The following is a 23,171-nucleotide window of genomic DNA, read 5'->3' on the forward strand; positions in this document are numbered from 1 at the left end:
CACTAGGAATTACAACTGGACAGGTGTGAAAACTCCTAATTCTCTTCTATTTGCAATAGTAACTAAGAAAAGAGTACAGAAAGATACTTGCATGAATATTGACTGTTCCCAGCTCCTGGTTTTTTTTTGTTCTGAAATGCCTGTTTCCAGCTCTTGGCTTAGCTTCTGCCTGGTGAGCTGAAGCAGCTCTTCAGCAGCCACGCTCTTTTCATGTTCTTCCCTTTCAAGCTGTCCACGTTTAACAACCATCTCTTTTTTGTGCTCCTCCACAGCTTCTAGCAGGAACAATTTTGGCACACTGAGCTTGACTAGTTCTTGCACAAACACTCCACACTGAACACGTTTAAGCTCTTCAATGGCTTTCTCCGTTACGTTAAATAGAAGCTCTTTCAGCTCTTCACTGGCCTCATTGTCAAGCTTTTCAGTAAGTTCTTCAAATTCAATGGTGTGATCACTTAGAAGATTTTTCCAGTGTCTCAGGTAGTGAGAGATCTCATTAGTAGTTTTGAAGGGGTCTCCAAGTGACAGCTGCTCCTTCTGATGCTCTTTCTGCTGATTCATTTACCAAAAGGAGGAACAAAGTTAAGAAAAAGGAACATCTCAAATTCTAGCTCCTTAAGTATGGATTTCATAGCAATATAAAATTTCATGCTTTTGCTTTTCCACGTTCTTGAAACTGCTTTTCAGTGTCCAGAGGCTTACCCAGCCCTCAACAGATTGGCTTTATGAGCACCTAGGTGATAACTCAGACTATTGTTAGATACAAAGGCTGTGATAATATGGACTGTTGCTAGATAGAAGAGATAACACCTAAACACATGCATGATCATGTGGTTTGATATAATCTCAGCTAGCTGAACTTCAGTGATCTGGCAGCATTCCAGAAGTCAATCTGGATCAAACAGCAAAGAAGGAAAAGAATTTTTAAAAATGAGGGAAAAAATAAGTTTGGGGTTATTTTTTATTTTCCCCATCTTGCAATTTCATTGGAAAGTTAAACCAAAGCTACCTACACAGAGAATAAACGTAACAAATGACATCACCATTACCAGGCCTGCTGTCCATGCTCACACTGGTATCTGTTAAAGAGCACAAAGCACTGAAACACATCTTGCAAAAGGTAAGCTCAACCTCACCTAACTTGAGTCATCTAAAAGAACTACCACATAATCCAAGATAGTTTTTTCTACATCTTTTAGGCACAGAAATGTAACTTTGAAGTATACCTTTGGATGACAACTCCCTTTCAGAACACCTGCAGGTCATCTTACATTATGACATGACTTGTATCTTTTAGAGTTACCTTTGATTTTTAGACGGCTGAGATGAGGTGACATGAGTTCTACCACAAGCAACCATAGGCAGAGCATCTTTTACATAGTTTTGGTTTGTAGCTGAATTTTAACTGTGCTGTTGAAGTTCACTCAGGTCACACATAGCCAGGAAACCCACAGAAAATGGTGACTGTCACCTGAGCCATCTCCCTCACCAACTCCTGAACCTGAGCTGGCTTTTGCCTGTCTGCATGTTACAGAGACTTGTCATGACCCCCTTGGACATGGTACACTAAGCAGAGGGGCTTTAGAAGTTTCTCCAGCTAAGTTGAAGTTAAGTTATTTCTTGCAGGTTTTTCTAAAACAAAAGCTATAAATTACTGCATGACTAATACAGAACATGGTGGTACACAGCTAAAACCAACTGACACTTATTTTCAACCATGCTCCTGGCAGTGTTGACCCCTGTTGTAAGAACTACATTTTATTCTTCAATTAATTCAATTTCTAATTTATGATAAGCCCTTTGAAAATAAATACACTGAAAATAATTACCGTTTGCAGCATTTCCTGCCTTCGCTTGGTAATGAGTTTCTGGCAAAGCTTCTGCTTTTCTTGTTTTAAATCATGATCAAATTTCTGTTTAACAAAATTAATTTCAGTTTCGGCTCGGTCCAGCAGCATTCCCAAATGACTTTCAGGTAGATGACCTGCTCTGTAATAACAGTGTTTGAAGCCTGTTATCCCAAATTCTTAAGTGCGAAAGGGTATCTGAGGCAATTAGTACCATAAAAAGGCTCAGCAAAATAGACACACAGAATGATCTTAGTTTCTTACGCAGTGACGCCTGGGAGAATCAAACAAGGAAGGGGATAATAGAAGGACAATCTCAGAGATGAGCACAGAATTGAGGCAGTTTGTGAAGGTGTATGAAAAAGAAACAGGAAGAAGGATGGAAGGATGGAAGGAAGGAAGGGCAAGTGGCAAACCAATTACATATCAGTTTGTAACATAAGTGATATTCAAATGAGACATTTAAAACCTTATATATTATGCATATTTTATTTTTCCATTTAATGTCCCTGGAATGCAATTTTATATGTCTTTTACAACTCCTTGTCATTAAAAAAAATTTCTCTTTAAAGAATGTAATCAAGTAAAAAGAACAAAAAATTATTTTTAATAGACAAAGCAATCATATCTACAAAATATTTATATTCAGACTGCCTAGTAAATTTATACCAGAAGAATTATAAAAATTTCAAAACAATAGCAAACCTCAGTTATCAGAAACAGCAAATTGCTGGGCATAAGCCCACGGTGCTCTCAAATGGAAGTTCAAGACTATGGTCTACCTCCTGTTGCTACACAATTTCATGTCAGGGAAAAAAAGATCTAAAGAGCCCTGGCAACAGTTAAAAAGATCTCTCTCTCCACAAATTTATATTGAATTTCAGAACTTACCTGCTATTACATTTACACTACAAGTTCCCCAAATCTTTCTTATTCAAAAGAAGAATAAAAGAACATCTTAATTCAGACCAGGCTGTTGGACATTCATGAGTTATATTAAACACAGTGGACTTAAAAATGTGGTGTTGAAAAGGTCAACATGAAACTTCGAATTGAAAGCTCCAATTCCTGACCTGAACCTGGATGTCATCCAGATACCTTCTAGTTTACTTATGCAGTCCCCCTTTTTTCAAAGACATGAACATTACACACAGAGCCGGGACTCAGATGAATCCAGGGCTTTCAAGGCTCCTTTACAATGTGATACCTGGCCCAATTCTTAAATTAAAGTAGCAGTTAAATATGGTAAGCAAGCCCTTCTCCAGAAAGGAGAATCTCATTTTGGTTTATTAAGATTTATTGATACTGTGACAACTTAATTCCAATCAAAATCCTCAAAATAAGAGCTAAAATAAACCAGATTACCATATTAGCTTGTTTGCAGTCACAGCACAGTAACCATGTTGGCCAGATCCCGTAATTCACACCTCTCCATCTCAAACATCCACAACTATCTGTGCAAGCCATGAAACATCATCCCCTATACAATGCATGTGCTGGATAGAAACTGAGATGTGCTTTATCACAGTTATGTCAATAAAAGAGATCCTCCTTTTGCAGAGCTTTTTCAAAGTCTATCTATTGCATTTCTTTAATCTGCAAAGAGGATTAAACTACCTCTCAGTATATTGAGAGTAATCCACCAAGCGTCATTCTTGGCCAAGTAATTTCTGCCTTGAAACTAATCAGTGTTAAAATTCAGTGTTATGTCAAAAAACTCCCCAACAGCACAAGTTTCTAGCCCATATTTGGTAACTTTTAAGTCCTGCCCCTCCTTTTTGACTGAACCCAAGGCAAAAGATATGTGAATAAAGGTAATTAATTATGGTGAGAAAGTGAGGAAAGATAATAACCAAGATATTATATTTAACACCTTAATCCTTTCTTGTACTGAGGAAATAAACCCAGGCTTGCTGCATCCAATTAAAATCCCTGTCCAGAGCAGTGAAAAGAGTCTGCAATAGAAAAAGACAGATGTGCTGGAACCACACAGCAAATGGAAGTTTAAAGAAAGTGACGCAACATAGAATGATAGGAAGATGATACATAGCTACCTATTTTTAGGATTAAAAAAAAAGGGTCTACATTATTTCCGTTGATTTGATTTGATTTACTTAGAGATCATCTTTACATAGACTACGTCCACAGCTAAAACTGTAGGTGATGCAGTATCCCACCACAGAAGCCTATGTCAGTTTATGAGCCAACTTATATTAATCAGTGTTATGGTAATTCCTGAAAGGCTCAACCCTGGCAAGACACCTTCATTTCTTGTTTAATATAAATACAATATAAAAACAATTGTAGTATTAGGAATAAAATATGTCCTGGTCTCAAAGGACTCTGAACAGAAATGCAAAACAAAAGGAGAAGAGAAAGGTACTAAGACAGTATAGACTGTATGATAAACTGCCTGGTATCAGCATACCAGACATTTAATCACTGAAGAAATGTACAGGCACATATCTTTGAACAACGAGAATTTTAATGAAGGACAATACTGTGGTAATGACACGGATGTTTAAAGGGAGATCCTCCCAAAGGCAGTGAGCACCAAGGAAGGTACAGAGGTGCAGTGTGTAGCCAACAGCAGCAGTATCACAGGTCAATCAGAGAGAGATCTTGACTTCTCTGTAATGAACGAAAGCCAACCAATTAAGGAGCAAATACAGAGTGAGGGCATGAAAGTAAAAAGTAGGACTTTGTAGTTGATGTTACAGAGAAGGGATGCTCGACCCCAGCAAAGGAAAATTGCTTCATGAAAGCTAGAGAAGGCATGGGAGCATCACTAAAGCAAAAGGGAGATAGATATGAAGCAGAAAAGTTGTACAGGCCTGAATGTACATGGAGGCTGAATCACATCACTATACAGAAACTACACAGAGAGAACTTGCATGACTCTGCCCGCGCTACTCCAGCCACATCAGGATTTCACCTGCTGAAGTGGCATCTTGCCAGTACCCAGATCAGAATTCATGTAATAATAATAAAAATTCAGAGCAATAAGTGCCCTCCCTGCACTACAAGCAGAAAAGGTTTTAAGAGATTATTAGAAAACTTCATACTGATGCATTGCTGCTTGAGGCATTCACTTTCCAACACCGACTTGCAGAAATGTCCAGCCAAGACACCGCTGGAAAATCACTTTCTATGGACAAGGTCCATATAAATGGTGATTATTGAGAAGAACGAGACCAGCACAGGGTGCTTGTTTCAATCTTTTGAGAGTCTTTTGACCACTTTACAAACACAATACACAGGAAATTCTTTAGGTCTTACAAAAATTTAAATTTTGGGAGAAATTTATAAAGAAGCTTGAAATTGTTTTTACCTAGTGAGTCACAAGAACTGGATTCAATTTTTAAGAGACTGAAGAAAAAGCAAATTTCTTGTGAACAAGAAGATACTGGCAAAAGAATAACGCAACATGTTACAGATGCCATAGTTTAAAAACATCAAGAACCCTGCACCTCTGTTGATAGCAAGAACAACCCAGGATAAACACTGCCTCAAGTACTGCCCTTTTGCCCACTATTCTTCAAGAAAAATCATAAAGAGCCTATGTAGACGTCCCTCAGATCCAGGATTACAGATTATATTTCAAAATCTTCTTTCCTGCCTTTTGGCACTGAAGTCCAGGCTTGATTTTTGAAAGCCACTGAGTAATCAAAAACTAGTACTTGCAAATGGCACATTTTATTTAAATACTGTATTTAGAAAACCCAACTTGAAAACTCTGGCTGCTCTATTTCATTTAAAATGTTCACAGCCCTCCCTAGAATTGGTTTGGGGTTATTTTTCTTTTTATAACATTCATTTCTGGCCACACAGAATCCTTTTCTTGTTAATTTGAAATTGCCTTGCTATCTGATAAATTTTAAACATACTATTAAGCTCCATTTTAAAAATATTTCTCCCCTCAATATCTATCTGCTGGTTTATCACTGCATCTATCTTTTCTCTCTTCTCCATGCAAAGTTCTGCATTTTAAAATTCCATTTATAACAGTAAGTTTAAGGCACTCTATTATAAAGCTGGACAAAATAGATTAAGACAGACCCCTATCTATATTTAGACAAGCAGATTCAATGACAAAGTGAAAAACAAGGATACTATGGATACAAATTTAAAGTACTAGTCATTCAGACCAGACTTCTCTTGCTGCTCAAATTTTAATGCTCTAATTTGTAAACATTCCCAAAATCACTTTCTAATTAGAAACTGAAATACAAGCCTATGTTACGTAATTATGAATTTTTCATGAGTTATACTGGGATATTTCAGTTTGCCTGGTGAAAATAAAACACTAGCAAATAAACTGAAATACTACATTCTGGAGTTTTATGATCACAACACCAAAAGAATGAATTATAAGAGTTTGGCCAACATTTGTCTGAGAGGAAATACTGCTGCAGCAGGTGTGGGAAGTTACAAGAAAATAACTAGTTCTAGGCCCAGGAAGCCAAATGGGATTGCCTCTCTACAAATGGTATCTCCAACTATTGACATGTATCCTTTGTCCACAGACAACCAACCACTGCATACTCTGAAAGTTTAATAGGAGAGTGGTAGAAAAATTATTTTTTCATCTTGGTAATATTGCTTGCTGCTTCTGGAAGTTTCTGGGTAGTTTGGGGGGTTTTGGAAGGTTTTTAATACATTTTTTGGGGATGAGATCCCAGAGGTCTTGGATTAACTAATACTGTGCCTTTCCTCTCTGTTTCATAGTTGATTTGTTTTGTGACTGTTAGGTGAAATAACAGGAATTAAGCAATGGGTGAAACCACTTTTTCTAGCTTGAGAAGTCCCAGTTGTTCACTGCAATGGTCACACAGTGAGGTTCTCACAAAGGCTTTTCACATAACTACATCATCTGTGAAAACATCTCAGACTTTCTCATAATACAGTTCCAAAAAGAGGAATGAACTGATGGAAGGGAACTCTCTGTGAAAGACGTGTCTGAATTATATTTCCTATTCCAGGACATGTTTGTCTTTGAGCCACACAGTCGTAGACCTTAGCAAAGCAGTGCAAGCCTACTGGAAGAAGCTCTCTCCAACCAATGAATCTCGAAGCTAAACTCAGGGTGATTCAAGCTAAACTTAGGGTATGATTCCAGTGAGGCAGCACACAGGACAATCAAAAAGAAAAGCAAGGAAAAGATACCAAAAAACCCAGATAAATTATTTTGTCACATCAACAGATGCAATCTTTGGTAGCTTTTAACAGACTTCCTGCTTCCTAATGTTAAATTACATTTAAATCAATTTAACATTATGAAAGAAAAAACACACCATAAAGATCAATGTTCATCTTGTTCTCTTAATGCACATTTCACATATTGTCAGACTGACATCAATGACTGACACCTCAAATATACAAATAAAGCTGCATGCACAGGACCAACAGCAGCAATACTAGTTTGTTTTCCTGTACACGTTTTCCTGTCCACTGACGTATTCTGCTGCCCTGGCAGGCTCCTCAGTAATCTCTCCATATGCTGAACTAACACAGTTCTCTGATAGCAGCACGATGTCTCTCTCAGTGCTCCTCACAGCCATGCAATTTTAAATAACTACGTCTCTGTGTGTCTGCTAAGTCACCATTTCTACCTGTCCACCTTGATTCTGAGTATCCTATCACAGAGTACTCAATCAGCCAGGGTCTGGTATGATATCCCAAATAAATTACATGTATTATAACAGGTGTTACAGCAGTCCATTTCCAGGTCTACTTTTTACTTGCCTTGACCTTTACTTTCTAATTCCCTGCAACAGGTGTATTCTCTGCTAGTCAAAATCCTCTGCAGCTACATTATTTATAAAAATTGATCTACTTTTTTTAGAAAATATTCATGATTTTCAGCTTGAAAAGAGAAACTGTACATCCAGCTCCTCAAACATATTCAATCACAAGTGAATCAAAATTGTTCTTTTCTGTTAAATCCAGATATTCATGCATAATGAACGTAGACAAATGGTCTTAACTGGTACACGTTGCAATGGACTCTGGTATGAGTTTTCACATGACGGATGACTATTTACACAAATAATGGATGTATAAAGACATTGAGAATCTTATATGAGTCTGGTTCCCAGTGAAATCAGAATTACAAACAAGTACTACATACGTTTCCAGCAACTCATCTCTGTCCTGTACAAAGTGGATATAGATAACAAAACCTCAGCATCTGCTGGGATTTAACTAACAAAGTCAATCAGTTACAAAATATTTTCTGAGAATTAACTAACAGATAACATTTTAATGCAACTCTCCTGCTAGGTAACACAGAAAAAAAGGCTTTTGAAAAGTCTGTTGCCTGTGAAATAACATAGTCAAATGGCTGACAAGAAAACAATTGAGATATTTACCTTTCCGTCTTATTAATGAGACTTGATATCTGGGCTGCTGCGGCATTTATAAGAGCAGAGACATGAGAACACCTTGACTGTATCTTACTTACAAGATATTCTCTGTAAGAAAATCTTTTATTCAGATGATATTTCTTACAAGCTTGCAAAAAATCCATTAGCTCTTCAATGTCACCCTACAGGAAAGAACGTGAACAAATGTGAACATTTGATTAGATGTAATGTTAATTCTGGCTAACACCTATGAACATCAGACCAGATTTCATTAGCAGGACAAAGCTGAAAAATGCTTACAAGTGTAAAACAGTAAGTATGTATCAACTTAACTCTAATGACCACATCAAATGATCTTGGTTATTTTAACAAAACAAAATAAATAATGTGGTGAGCTTTTGGCCTGATTACCTCAATACTGTGTGTATTTTCCTGAATAGTTAGTGCACGTCCTGAGTGCCCTGAGTTAACAGGTCATTTGCTCAGGTATTCACAATTACATACACATGCAACCCTACCAGCATAAGCAGAACTGTTCTTTACGATGTACTGTATGATTATATAAGCAAAGGGTAACATTTTCAAAGGTGTCTAAATTGACTTCAAAGCCAATTTTAAAGCCAGCTCTTCCACATATGTTGAGTACAGCATAGGGAAAGCCAAGCCCACTGCCCACAGGCTGGCTTAGAAGCTCCTCCTTCCAACAGTGGGGAACAGGAAGGGTTTAGATACCTACAGACAGGTCTGGCAGAGACCAGAGTTATGCACACAATGTTCTGTAGCATAAATAGCCAAGACAAGGTCTGATAGTTACAAGACCCATGTCTGAGCAGCCAAAACATAGTCAAAACCTTTTTCACTTGCTCTACCTCTTTGACCTGGCTGCTTAACTATCTTCCGCACAAGTGCTTGCTGCATCTCCCACTGACAGTGGCCAATGTATAGCTTCTGTATATGAGGTTGTTCATCAGTTTTTAGGAGTGAGCCTTACATGTTCTGACACCTACTTTCCAGATGTTGCTTTTTAGCCTCCACCTGCAGGTCCACAACAATCATACTCTTCCTCAAGAAGCAGCCAGAACAACAGTTCCCAGAACTTTTGCAATCTAGAGCACTAACTTTCAACACAAATGGAGGTAAAAACAACAAACAGACAAACAAAACCCCGTGAGGAAACAATTTAAGCTATTCTACTGTGAGAGGTTTAAAAATGTAACTGAAAGCAAAACTGAAATCCTGAACATACTCTTCATCACCATCCCTGGATCACATAACTTAGAGAAATTCAATCCCTCTAAGTACAAAATCATAGTCCTTCAGACACAACACAATTTCAAAAATCAACATATTTGGAATCGGGGGCTCAGTATATCTTCTGAAGTACAGAAGAGCACTTGATGCCTAGGGAGTTTTGAACATGTGCATATACCTCAATATTGTCTCGGGGTGACTTTATGATGTGTATCCCATATCGCTGCCCCATGTCCAGAAATTAATTTTGTGCCTTTCTGTGCCTTTAAACTGAGCCTGAGAGGGGGAAGGGAAACCTGAGCAAAACTTCTTCAAAGCAGTTTGCAGCTTGTTCAAGGTCACACAGAGATAGAGACTTTTTTTCAGCTGCAGCAGCAGAGCGAGAGTGGGGAAGGCAGCTGGCTTGCTTTCGGCCAATTTTTCAGCTCCTTTTTCTTTCTCTGGAGAGAGAGGGAGAGTTGAACTTTTGTTTTTCCTGGGACTTTGTTTTTTCTTTTTTTTTTCCTCTGCTGGACGGTTTCAACATCAGAATACATTGGGAGGAATTTCCACCAAGGCCTTGGCCCTGGAGGTGGGTCCACCACCCCATCCCAGCTCCAAGGAGGGGGGAGAGAGATATCTATGGAAGGACTCTGAAATTTTCCCAGGTTTCCCTCAGCAGACCAAGAGGTTTTATTATTTAGCATCATTATCCTTTTCCTGTGTATTTGTTAAATAAATAGTTTTTATCTCCTTCACTTTCCTTCGAGGAAAATTTATTTTTTCCTGAACCTGGTGGGGGAGGGATGGCTGTAACCTGCCTTCTCTCAGAGGATATATATCTAAATTTGGCCAAACCGGTACAAAAATACAGTTGTGTAGATGTCTAGATGTGCTAATAAAGGCATTATAATTTTTAAAATGCTTTCTAAGAAAGTTAGTTATGAAAGTGATAACATTTATCCTGAAACATTTCTCAGAAGTTACTGCAGGTTTTTATTTTGTCTTTAGGTTAGGAATGGAGATATCATCCTATTACCTGTATTTTAGAGTAACCTTCCACTAATGTTTTAGCTGCTTCCAACTTCAGTTCTCCCTTTAAAGTGGCATTTGTTATCTGTGTAAAAAAGATAGTATGGAGTTCCTTTCTTTGGGTAACAGCCAGCTCTCTATAAGCCTTTGCAAAATATTCCTCCTGCTTTACGAAAAGGAATCTCTTCAGGCAGTCCTGCTCCAGTCTGTGAAGTCTATCCAGAAGACTTCTGTATTCTACAGCAGGCTGCAAAGAAGGAAATAAATACAACAGAAGTGATTTTCAGAATTCAACATACTTTAAAGTACCAGTGCTACTAGCTCATATATATTTTACAAATACTTTAGTTACTGTCATTTCAGGTTTAAATGAAGGCTAATATTGAATCAGTGTACACTTCCCATAGTTTTCACCTGTCTGGATGGCAGGGTTGTACAGCTGCCAGTCTCTCATACAGATACTACTTCCAAAGCATAATGAAGTCCTTTTAGAATTCACAAGACTTATATAAGATAAATTATATAAATGAGCATGAAATTCAACACAAAGACTATATGTGAAATTAATTTTTTAGGTTTCATCAATCCTGAAATCCTATTAAAATTAAACAGACTCATAAGGCATACCAATGAAATAATAATAAATATATTTTTAAAAACAATATAAATTAAATATAAATATAAAAAAACCTCCTCCACTCTACTAAAAAACTCGGAAAGTTTTTTATTATTGGTGACCTACTTTAACTATCAGTTTCTACAAATTAATCCAAGAGCATCATTTTAGATTTACATTTACAACCATGGCGTAGAATTAAATGGCAATTACTTTAAAAGCTTCTTTGCCAGAAATATTTTCTCTTAGTTCTCTAGTAAGACTTACATATTCATAGTTTTAATCTCAGATGGCATAAAGTCATTATAGAATCAAAACATACATGTCCCACAGAGCAAAGAATGCTTCTTATGCTAGCAGAGCTACCTAACAGTCACTATGCCAGTCTTGCTCTAAATTTCATACCAATTATCTTGAGAAGAACTGCCCTCTGCACGTCACTTCTCATTCCCAAGAGACACATTGCAGGTAGCAAATAATTAATCAAAAAGGCAAAGAATATAAATTCTACGTTTTGGCTGAGAAGGGGAGTAGGTTATTGCTCCAGCTGTGTTCCACTGCCATCTCTTGGGTGTCAGTACACCTGCTGCCCAGGAGCACAGGTGTGAGCCAAACCTCATGCTCCAGAATGTCCTTCTGGACCACATGCTGTGGCAAGTACAAACGCAGGTCCTTCTAGAGACAGAAAAGTGAACAGAAAGTTGATAGGATATGGAAAATGGACCAGGACAAGTACTGGACTGACCTTAATTGTTTACTTGACTCCTAGCATTCAGGATTTTCAGTACAAATCAGACTGAACCAACACCAATGCCTTTCTTACAAAGCAAAGCCACTTTGCATTTAGTGTGAGATCACACACTGAGTTTCAGTCAGGTCCCTCTCTCTGCAAAGGCAGGACATCTCAGTGAGGTATAGGCTCCTTCTGTGTCCAACAGAAAGAAAAACTCTTCTGCAGAGTACAGTTCACCTCATCCTTAAGAAGGCATCCACAAATGTTTCTTCCTTCCCATCTCTTACGTTTGTAGCACCTCTAGTTCAGGATATGCATATCCTACAGGTATGGAAAGCTACACAGAGTCACAATTTAAAATTCACCTGGAAACATCAAAGAAATTCTACTTGCCCACTAGCCTTGTGCCTGATTTTCACTACATAACAGCCTGATAAAACAAAGTTCTTCCTGAGAGCCTCAGCATACTGGAGTACCTCAGTAAAAAAAACTTCTTGTGTCAAAAGTTTAATCATGAATTTTCATAAAAGACCTTAACAATTATGGGTATGCAATATGCAAATACCACTTGTGGTCCAGAAGCAAAGCCCCACTAGTAAGTAATAAACTGCACTATTTGTTCCCACCAAGTCACCCTCTTAACAGACAAACATGAAACATCAACTTGGGCATTTCGGCATTTTAAGCTTACAGAGATGAAATATTCAAAACTTACCAGAATCCTTCCAAACCATAGGAAGTTGTTAAAAACAGTAATAAAGAAAAAGGGTGGGGGGAAATCAGTTTTATTGTAAACATTCAATATACTTGAAAAAAGACATGGAAGACTGGAACATAACTTTGTACATGGGATATTGGCCTGGTGACCCAGGCTCTATTTCCAGCTAGTAACTACCTATGAAATCCTGGGCAATGAAACTTATCCATTCAGAGATCTCTGAATGAAAGTGATACACTAAGTTTTCAGCTTTCCCTCTGAACTTGTACGGAATCATGCTCAGACTTCAGTTATTTATTTATTATCCAGAAGCTATTTCCAAGAGAAGTCCACTCCTCGCTCTGTCTAAAATATGGATTGTTCTGATTTCAGAGAGAAATCAGTCTTTGGTTGTCCTTATATTCTAATTTTCTTCAAAAAAAGAACATAAATATTGGAAGCTTTTTACCTAGACTGTAAGGTTTATGATGCAGGGAGTTTGTTCTGCTCTGAATGTGCAAAATACTTCACACAGAGGCTGAAATCTCAGAAAGTGCTGCAGTAAAATACAGGAAATAAAACCACACCACTTTGCAACAGTATAAGTGATTGCAAAGCAAAACAGGGTAATGACAACGCTTTGTTTTCAGCTGTCACAGATTCCCTTGAGAAAAATTTGTTTTCTGGTGATGTTAAACCCAATTTCTTAATAACAACTACCCTAATTATGACATCTGAATTTTTGAACATATTTAATTGTAGGTCTTCATCTTTACTCTTCTAACAGGGTAACTAAGCTGCTCTAGTCATAGAGAAACCATCTCCATAAAACTACATATGATGCATAACATCCTGATTTAAAACCAGACTTACCTTTTCATTAATTTTCCTCATTAGTTCCTCAGCCTCTCCATTTGCAGCTCTTGCTTTTTGGCATTGAGCCTCCATTGTCTTCCTAGTTTCCAGATGACATTCAGCTGTTAAAGCCACCATCTTCCTTTCGTACTCCTCTTGAATCTCTTTCTCCATTGCAAGAAACCGCTTTTTGAAAACGGAACTTATCTTCTTCTCCACATGAGGAAAGAGGCTGTGATTTAAGGCCATGTTCTTCAGCATCATAGCAATCACTTCTTTACAGATCTGTGTTCGACAGGCCTCCAGATCAGCATCTGCCCGTGTCAGGCTGGCAACCTCCAGACTGTACAAAGGTAATCAGGACTGTTAGAAATCGCAGATTATGGGAAATTTCTACCAGAATATAAGAACCTTGTATCTAGAGCATTCAGTCTCTAGATTGTATCCAGATTCACTCAATACTGGGTAATGAAGTGACAGTCAGAGAACTGCCAGAATATCACAGCATATGAGTTTATAAATCATGATAGTAATCATTCATTAAACAGCAGGGTAAGTCAACTTCTACTACAGCAAGTTTAATGAAGTATGTCCATATTTCCATTTCAGACAGAAGAAGAAAAATCTTTTCTTTACTAATACTCAAAACATTCCCTTAGATATAAGCCAACAGAAATGTCTGACACCCCCCTTCCCCCCCCAATATAAATATAAAAAAACCTCCTCCACTCTACTAAAAAACTCGGAAAGTTTATTATTGGTGACCTACTTTAACTATCAGTTTCTACAAATTAATCCAAGAGCATCATTTTAGATTTACATTTACAACCATGGCGTAGAATTAAATGGCAATTACTTTAAAAGCTTCTTTGCCAGAAATATTTTCTCTTAGTTCTCTAGTAAGACTTACATATTCATAGTTTTAATCTCAGATGGCATAAAGTCATTATAGAATCAAAACATACATGTCCCACAGAGCAAAGAATGCTTCTTATGCTAGCAGAGCTACCTAACAGTCACTATGCCAGTCTTGCTCTAAATTTCATACCAATTATCTTGAGAAGAACTGCCCTCTGCACGTCACTTCTCATTCCCAAGAGACACATTGCAGGTAGCAAATAATTAATCAAAAAGGCAAAGAATATAAATTCTACGTTTTGGCTGAGAAGGGGAGTAGGTTATTGCTCCAGCTGTGTTCCACTGCCATCTCTTGGGTGTCAGTACACCTGCTGCCCAGGAGCACAGGTGTGAGCCAAACCTCATGCTCCAGAATGTCCTTCTGGACCACATGCTGTGGCAAGTACAAACGCAGGTCCTTCTAGAGACAGAAAAGTGAACAGAAAGTTGATAGGATATGGAAAATGGACCAGGACAAGTACTGGACTGACCTTAATTGTTTACTTGACTCCTAGCATTCAGGATTTTCAGTACAAATCAGACTGAACCAACACCAATGCCTTTCTTACAAAGCAAAGCCACTTTGCATTTAGTGTGAGATCACACACTGAGTTTCAGTCAGGTCCCTCTCTCTGCAAAGGCAGGACATCTCAGTGAGGTATAGGCTCCTTCTGTGTCCAACAGAAAGAAAAACTCTTCTGCAGAGTACAGTTCACCTCATCCTTAAGAAGGCATCCACAAATGTTTCTTCCTTCCCATCTCTTACGTTTGTAGCACCTCTAGTTCAGGATATGCATATCCTACAGGTATGGAAAGCTACACAGAGTCACAATTTAAAATTCACCTGGAAACATCAAAGAAATTCTACTTGCCCACTAGCCTTGTGCCTGATTTTCACTACATAACAGCCTGATAAAACAAAGTTCTTCCTGAGAGCCTCAGCATACTGGAGTACCTCAGTAAAAAAAACTTCTTGTGTCAAAAGTTTAATCATGAATTTTCACAAAAGACCTTAACAATTATGGGTATGCAATATGCAAATACCACTTGTGGTCCAGAAGCAAAGCCCCACTAGTAAGTAATAAACTGCACTATTTGTTCCCACCAAGTCACCCTCTTAACAGACAAACATGAAACATCAACTTGGGCATTTCGGCATTTTAAGCTTACAGAGATGAAATATTCAAAACTTACCAGAATCCTTCCAAACCATAGGAAGTTGTTAAAAACAGTAATAAAGAAAAAGGGTGGGGGGAAATCAGTTTTATTGTAAACATTCAATATACTTGAAAAAAGACATGGAAGACTGGAACATAACTTTGTACATGGGATATTGGCCTGGTGACCCAGGCTCTATTTCCAGCTAGTAACTACCTATGAAATCCTGGGCAATGAAACTTATCCATTCAGAGATCTCTGAATGAAAGTGATACACTAAGTTTTCAGCTTTCCCTCTGAACTTGTACGGAATCATGCTCAGACTTCAGTTATTTATTTATTATCCAGAAGCTATTTCCAAGAGAAGTCCACTCCTCGCTCTGTCTAAAATATGGATTGTTCTGATTTCAGAGAGAAATCAGTCTTTGGTTGTCCTTATATTCTAATTTTCTTCAAAAAAAGAACATAAATATTGGAAGCTTTTTACCTAGACTGTAAGGTTTATGATGCAGGGAGTTTGTTCTGCTCTGAATGTGCAAAATACTTCACACAGAGGCTGAAATCTCAGAAAGTGCTGCAGTAAAATACAGGAAATAAAACCACACCACTTTGCAACAGTATAAGTGATTGCAAAGCAAAACAGGGTAATGACAACGCTTTGTTTTCAGCTGTCACAGATTCCCTTGAGAAAAATTTGTTTTCTGGTGATGTTAAACCCAATTTCTTAATAACAACTACCCTAATTATGACATCTGAATTTTTGAACATATTTAATTGTAGGTCTTCATCTTTACTCTTCTAACAGGGTAACTAAGCTGCTCTAGTCATAGAGAAACCATCTCCATAAAACTACATATGATGCATAACATCCTGATTTAAAACCAGACTTACCTTTTCATTAATTTTCCTCATTAGTTCCTCAGCCTCTCCATTTGCAGCTCTTGCTTTTTGGCATTGAGCCTCCATTGTCTTCCTAGTTTCCAGATGACATTCAGCTGTTAAAGCCACCATCTTCCTTTCGTACTCCTCTTGAATCTCTTTCTCCATTGCAAGAAACCGCTTTTTGAAAACGGAACTTATCTTCTTCTCCACATGAGGAAAGAGGCTGTGATTTAAGGCCATGTTCTTCAGCATCATAGCAATCACTTCTTTACAGATCTGTGTTCGACAGGCCTCCAGATCAGCATCTGCCCGTTTCAGGCTGGCAACCTCCAGACTGTACAAAGGTAATCAGGACTGTTAGAAATCGCAGATTATGGGAAATTTCTACCAGAATATAAGAACCTTGTATCTAGAGCATTCAGTCTCTAGATTGTATCCAGATTCACTCAATACTGGGTAATGAAGTGACAGTCAGAGAACTGCCAGAATATCACAGCATATGAGTTTATAAATCATGATAGTAATCATTCATTAAACAGCAGGGTAAGTCAACTTCTACTACAGCAAGTTTAATGAAGTATGTCCATATTTCCATTTCAGACAGAAGAAGAAAAATCTTTTCTTTACTAATACTCAAAACATTCCCTTAGATATAAGCCAACAGAAATGTCTGACACCCCCCTTCCCCCAAAAAAAAACCCAAAAAACTCCACTATCTCTGTTGGGATTTGATCTCTGCACCTGATGGCAGATCAAATGGGCACCTGAATAGACTATAAATTTTACTGACTTCGTAAAATAGTTCTAAACTCACTGACCCATCTAGATTGATACATCGCTGTTTCATATTCTTGGCTGGTGTACTCCCTTCTCTAACGGGAAGAGGGAACAGTTTCAACTATGTGCTGATACAAATGAAATAAAACAGCACGTATCTGTCACTCATGAACATTAGCAGAGTTCTCGAAAAGAGATTAAAACCAGATCGAAATACAAGAGCTTTTAGAAAATGCAATATATGTCATGTTGTGTATAAATACATTCCCATTTATGTTTAGAGTTAAATTGGAATCATAATTATTCTAATTTAATATACAATGTAACTACTCTAGATTCTACACCTGAATTCAATTTAACACTGGAAAATTAGGTGGGTTTTGCTCCTGCATGTCAAATTACATGAATACACAACACTGTATTCTTCTGTGTGTTGACCATGCATACATGAATTTCTTTGTGACCTACAAAACATACTTTCAGGAGCTTAAACACATTCAATTTTTTGCTTAGGCTAAATTATTGATATAATTTTTCCACAGAAAAATCTTAGAATAAATTTCAATTCCATAGCAAAGATCTTGGTAAGACTTGCAAGAGAGTAGAATGATACTGCATTCAGAATCATATAAATGAAGGCATGCAAATGCTGTTTTTGTCAAACTTTCTTTTCCTTACATAAGCAAGTAAAGTTTAACTAAAAGTAAACCACTGACATATCATCACTTCTCCCCTGATAACACAAGATATGTATTCTCCCCATCTAGAAATTGATGGGATGGAATTGTTTTCTTACAATGACTCAAATATTGGAAGTTTTTGGGAGACCACCTTTAAAATGTAATCTACTACAGACTGATTTTCTGTTGCATTCTCTCAAAACCACAGAAACACACAGGTGATGGCCATCCTCATCTTGGTGATCTGCTGCAGGGCTGGCTGGTTGGTTGCAGCTACTAAACCTCCTCCATTTTACCCCCTCTTCCTCATATACAGGAACATAAATTCCTGCATTGAAGTACCATGTGCCTGAAACATTCCTCACAGAAATATGAAGATTCCTGTACTCTAATATTTGCTCTAATATCCCCAAGACAACACAACCATCCAGCTTCTCTGTCCTGTCTACAGATGGACACTGCAGCTGGAGGTACACAGCTGTCTTGGGTAACATTCACCTACACCCACGGTAAAGTGCCCCAGGGCACTGATCTACTCCCTCTCCTTTGGGAGAGTCCTTCTTGCTCCAAGACAGAGGGTAGGTGATGGCAGGATCAAGGTAACAGGATGCTGAAGCAACACAGCAGATACAGATGTGTGTTTTCTCATTTTGTTTATAGTCCTACAACTTTTGCTGACACACACAGCTATTACCAACTCGTTTGTGACAACTTGAAAAAAAGAAGTGTTTGAACTTAAACAAAAACAAGGATTCAGAGAATGGGAGCTTTATGCTATAACGTTTCTCTAATGATTGTGAAGTAGTGGTAGGAGGCTTCCCTTCATAGATTCACCAATTCATTATTAGCCTGTAAAATCCAAGCCACCAGATTTATTTTTCTGTTTTACTTTAAGTTCATCAGTTCTGATTTAATTGAAGCATATCTGTCTTTTGTGAGAAACATCCCAGTTTTCAAGCATCCCCTAACAAAGAACAAAGCATTTTAATAAATTCTTCCACTAGATAATTTCTCTAAAAAATGGTAACCTCATCCTCAGCTTGAATTTTATTTGTTACAACTTCCAACTCTCATTGTTTGCCGGAATGACAAGTTCCTTAGTTGTTATTTTTCTGTTCTTCAAGCATGCAGTGATAGATGATCGCCCCAGCACCTACTAACACTTCCTTACTGAGATGTGAAAGACTGAACTCCTCATCTCTCTCCCTGGAAAGTGACACTTCACAGCACTACCACATTGATACATAGTTCGTAACACATAATTTATTCCTTATCACAAATTCAGGTTTTTTTTAAAGCATGCTTCAAAAAAAAATCACTCTTCTTCAACAGTGATCCCAAGAATGAAAACCAAAATAAAACACCTTCAGAACATTTCCTATTATCTTTCCCTCAGTCTTCCCACGTCACTTCTTCCTATTTACTGCAAGTTATTATAGACTCAACCTGATTTCATTTAGAGCAAGACTTCCATGCTCTTTTTCACCCTCAAGGAGAACTACAGTACCCCAGTAACTCTGCATGATGCAAAATGCAGGAGGAGCAATAATAATAATCACCTGATGCTGGTGTGTCAGCAAGTGAATCATGAGGCTCATAAGATCTCAGGTGTATTCAACCTGCAACTCATACTTTTCATTTCCCTGACAGCACATTACTGAGGAAGGCAATGAAAGAGAAGTCTATGAACTGTTCCAACAAACCACGGATAACAGCATAGAGAAAAGTACAGCACAGAAAGAAGAGTTACAAGCCACAGCTCTCCCACGTCACATCTTCGAAGACAGCAGCCACACCATGATGTTTTGTCAGTGGCAGCTGAAGAAAGGTTGTGTCTGTAAAAACTTGAAAGCTCCCTTCCATGTGATGTGCTCTACTTCTGCTTCATGATCTTCACACAGCAGCCAGCAGAAGTGAGACAAGCTCATCACACACATCAGAAACCTTGCTTCAAGCTCTTTACTCAAAACAGAGAGGTTGAGAGCACCCCGAGCATGCTGCATCACACCAACAGTCAGTAAAACACAGGAATCCTGTACATATAATAAACCAAACGCTTTCATTTGGTTTCATTCAAGTCCATCAGAAAAACAATGTTTATAATCAACCAGATTAAATGTTTCACGACACATATGGAAAAAAAATTCTAGCTTGACACTCTGTGTCTCCTCAAGCCAAGGTACATTTAATAATTTGCTTTAAATGCTCTGCACTCTGCTTGTTACAGCAATTGATGTTTAAAAGGTCTTGCCCCACTCCGTGAGCATATTCAGCATCACAGAAACATGAAAGCTGATGAAGCACAGGTAGCTGATGGCAACCTATTGATGAAAAAGATGAAAGCTTTTGTTGGACAAAGCATGCTGAGAAGGGATGAGGACAGAACAGAAGGCAGGTGGCACAAAAGGGTGGGGCAAGGAAAGGTGAACAGACACACAGAAAATGAAACTTCAAACAGCAAGTGTATAGCTTTCTCACTCACTTGAAGAGAAAAGAGGATTTTAAAATCTGTCAGAGAGATCTGGAAGGGGAAAATCCCAGATGCCAAACACAGGCAGAGAGAGTGCCTGAGCAACTGATGTCCTCCACAGACCTAATGAAAGAATACAGGACAGCAGCTGGGGTCAGGAAAGCAACTACAGTTCATTTAAAGAAAACCAAACCAAAACACAACACACTACAAAAAAAGGAAACCTCTCATTAACTACCAAGTAATTGTGTCTCTAAGTCTTATTATTCAACTTACAGGCCCACAGAGAGAATTTTTGAACAGGAGAACTAATAGCTGCTGAATTTAACAGTCCTAAAAATAACTAATGGCTTTCAAACACATTTTTAAAACTAATTCTGAGTTTATAAAGATAAGAAACTACTGTGACATAACTTTCTGAAGTCTAAAAGGGAGAGAAGCATTAAGCAAATTTCCCCTCAGTGACATTTTCCCATCAAAACACAAAAGCCTGTCATTCTCAGAAGGCTCATCTCTCATCTGCCAAAGAAAGATAATTAGTAAGACACATGTTAAAAAAGTATCCAGAGGAGACTGGAGCTCCATCATAGCTGTTTCTGTAAAAGTAATGCTTCAAATACACAACGCTCCTGAAAAGCATGTAATTAAGTAATTTAGAGCCATTTGTGGACACTTTTGTTCCCACTTCAGCAGTGACTCAGAGGCCCAAGGCACAGCAGCTGCACCAACTCCTGATGGAGAGGGGAATGCAAAGAGGGAAGGACAGACAGACAAACACCCCAGCTCAGTGGCACCCACTATTACAGCCAGAGCAGCACACGTCCTGTACCCACAGGCACAGTGATGATGGGACAAGCTACAGTGAGAAAGGAAACGGGCGGACAAAATCCAGCATTATGGTCTGTGTTGCCTTATCACACTTCAGAGTCTGGAGTGAAGATGGAGAAAGAGTCAGACCAGAAGAATCACAAAGAAACCAGTTCCTGCAGTGCTGCCTTTAGTCACAGTAAGAAAAGAAAGCCAATTAGAGTATAATGAGCATTAGAGATCTTCGAAAGCTGCTGATGTGGTTTATTTCACAAATCACCCATTTATTGAGAGGTTAGAAATACATTATCAGTAAGTGTGTTGTTTCTTCTGGTTTTTTGTCTGTTTAGTTTGTTGTTGTGTTTTGTTGGTGTTTTTTTAAAGTACCATGTCAATGTGGACCCTCTGTGCAGCCCCATACCTTCCTCCCTTCAACACCTCCCTCCTTTTTTCCTTCCTTTGCATTTCATGCTCTCCTGCTGGGTCCAGTCTCAACAGAGACTAAACACTTCAGGGCAGGGATTTACACAGCTGCAGCACAACAAAGCACAAACCTTTGCAGGAGATTCAAACAGTACTAGACTAGAAGCAGAGGCAATGGCATGAGGTCTGAACACGCACCAACAGTTACTGACTGCCCAAGCCCAAATTCTTCAGCCCTCCTGTGCCAGAGTGGGGTGTGTTGCCTTTCCCTGGTCCCTGCCCACTACCAGGCTGTGTTAGCACAGGTCTGAAATGCTCTGTGATACACCAGCAGCTGTAGTGGCCTGCAGCCAGCTCTGAACTGGGGAAGTTCATCCATCAGTCCTGTGACACTTACACAGCCAAGCGTGAACTCAGCACAGCTCATGCAGGAGCCCACAGAGAATACAAGACATCACATCAGTAAATGAAATTGCTAAGAAAGGTACATGAGGATTATCTAAGGATGCTTTCACACGGATGAGTCACAGGTTAAGTTTAGCTTTCCAGAAGTCAGAATGCTGGCAAAACCAAAAACAGGATTCCTGATATACAGCCAAGAAATAATAATTAAATTAAAAACTGAAAAAGATAGATTGAGCTGAGAGAGCAGAAGCTCTTCAGAAAACAAAGATTCATGAAAACCTGCTAGAAAGTCTAAGCACTAGACCTGTTTCACCTGTCAAATTCTTTTAACTCTCCACAGCAATATAAAGAGTAAAGGTATTTCAATACTTACAATTATCTGTTTAGAAAACATTTTAAAAATCCAGCATTTAAGAGACTGAGAACCTCTGCATTGCTTGCACAAAATAAGAAATATGACAAATCAGCGATCTTCAGAAAATCGATTTTAAAACTACATCTACCTACAATACTGCTGTTGCAACAGGGTTCAGAAAATGGTTATTTCACTCTTTCGCTCAGAAAAGTGACCGTGCAAAAAGAGTGTATGAAAGACTCCAATTCTGCTTCTGGTGAAGTTACCACACATTTCACCACCAATTTCAAAAGCACCAACTTCAGCCTGGATACTAACAAAATCATAAATATTATTGCTACATGCATTATGCATTAATGCCTGAGGAGCTTCCAACTCTGCTATGATCTGCTCCAATTCTTCTGATCTATCCAGGCAGGGAGAGCATTCAGATGACAGAAATGGTAGGAGATATCAATCTTCTTTCAAAATTATATGGAATAAAGTATCAAAAACAGCACAACTCTCAAAAGGAGACTCTCTTCTGGATGAGATAAATTGTTCCACGTAGACAGCAGAAATGACCCTTATAATTCTAAACACTTCAGGGTCAGCCAACATCAAAGAAAAGTGACATTTTTAAGATGAAAAAAGATACGTATTCATTAATTTCAAATTACTTGTTTTCTTCAGCTCCTTACTCTTACAGGTTCCTATCATATACTAAGCATTTGAACTCTGATGAAAAAAAAGTATAGTTTACACACTTGTCAAGCTTCTAGCAGCATTTATAACACAGAACTACAAATACAGGGTTTGAAGTTCATACCATGAGCATTCACTGCATCTTACAACAATGTGATTATTATTTACAGTTATATTCCTGCATTGTACACATTTCACAAAAAGAGAGTACAGAATAGGCTGTCCCTTCAAAAATTCCAAAATTTTAATGACACTCTT

At 38.2% G+C, this 23,171-nt stretch overlaps 1 protein-coding gene across 9 annotated transcripts in view; it reads right to left on the minus strand.

The window, feature by feature from the left end:
* EVC2 (EvC ciliary complex subunit 2) overlaps positions 1-23,171 on the minus strand; it is a 71,845-nt gene that overhangs the window by 23,566 nt on the left and 25,108 nt on the right. For 5 of the 9 annotated variants that reach the window (XM_017727635.1, XM_017727634.1, XM_017727629.1 and 2 more), the window contains 5 exons: positions 13,394-13,718; positions 10,482-10,721; positions 8,219-8,394; positions 1,830-1,989; positions 92-552 (listed from right to left, as the gene is read on the minus strand). In XM_017727635.1, coding sequence (XP_017583124.1) covers positions 92-552; positions 1,830-1,989; positions 8,219-8,394; positions 10,482-10,721; positions 13,394-13,718 — 1,362 coding nt within the window. Of the gene's footprint in view, positions 1-91; positions 553-1,829; positions 1,990-8,218; positions 8,395-10,481; positions 10,722-13,393; positions 13,719-16,321; positions 16,647-23,171 lie in introns of all 9 variants that reach the window. The other 4 variants (XM_017727636.1, XM_017727632.1, XM_017727630.1 and 1 more) reach the window with 3 other exon arrangements.

Source organism: Corvus brachyrhynchos, unplaced genomic scaffold, assembly GCF_000691975.1.
Source record: "Corvus brachyrhynchos isolate BGI_N302 unplaced genomic scaffold, ASM69197v1 scaffold80, whole genome shotgun sequence".
In the NCBI taxonomy this organism is placed as follows: domain Eukaryota; kingdom Metazoa; phylum Chordata; class Aves; order Passeriformes; family Corvidae; genus Corvus; species Corvus brachyrhynchos.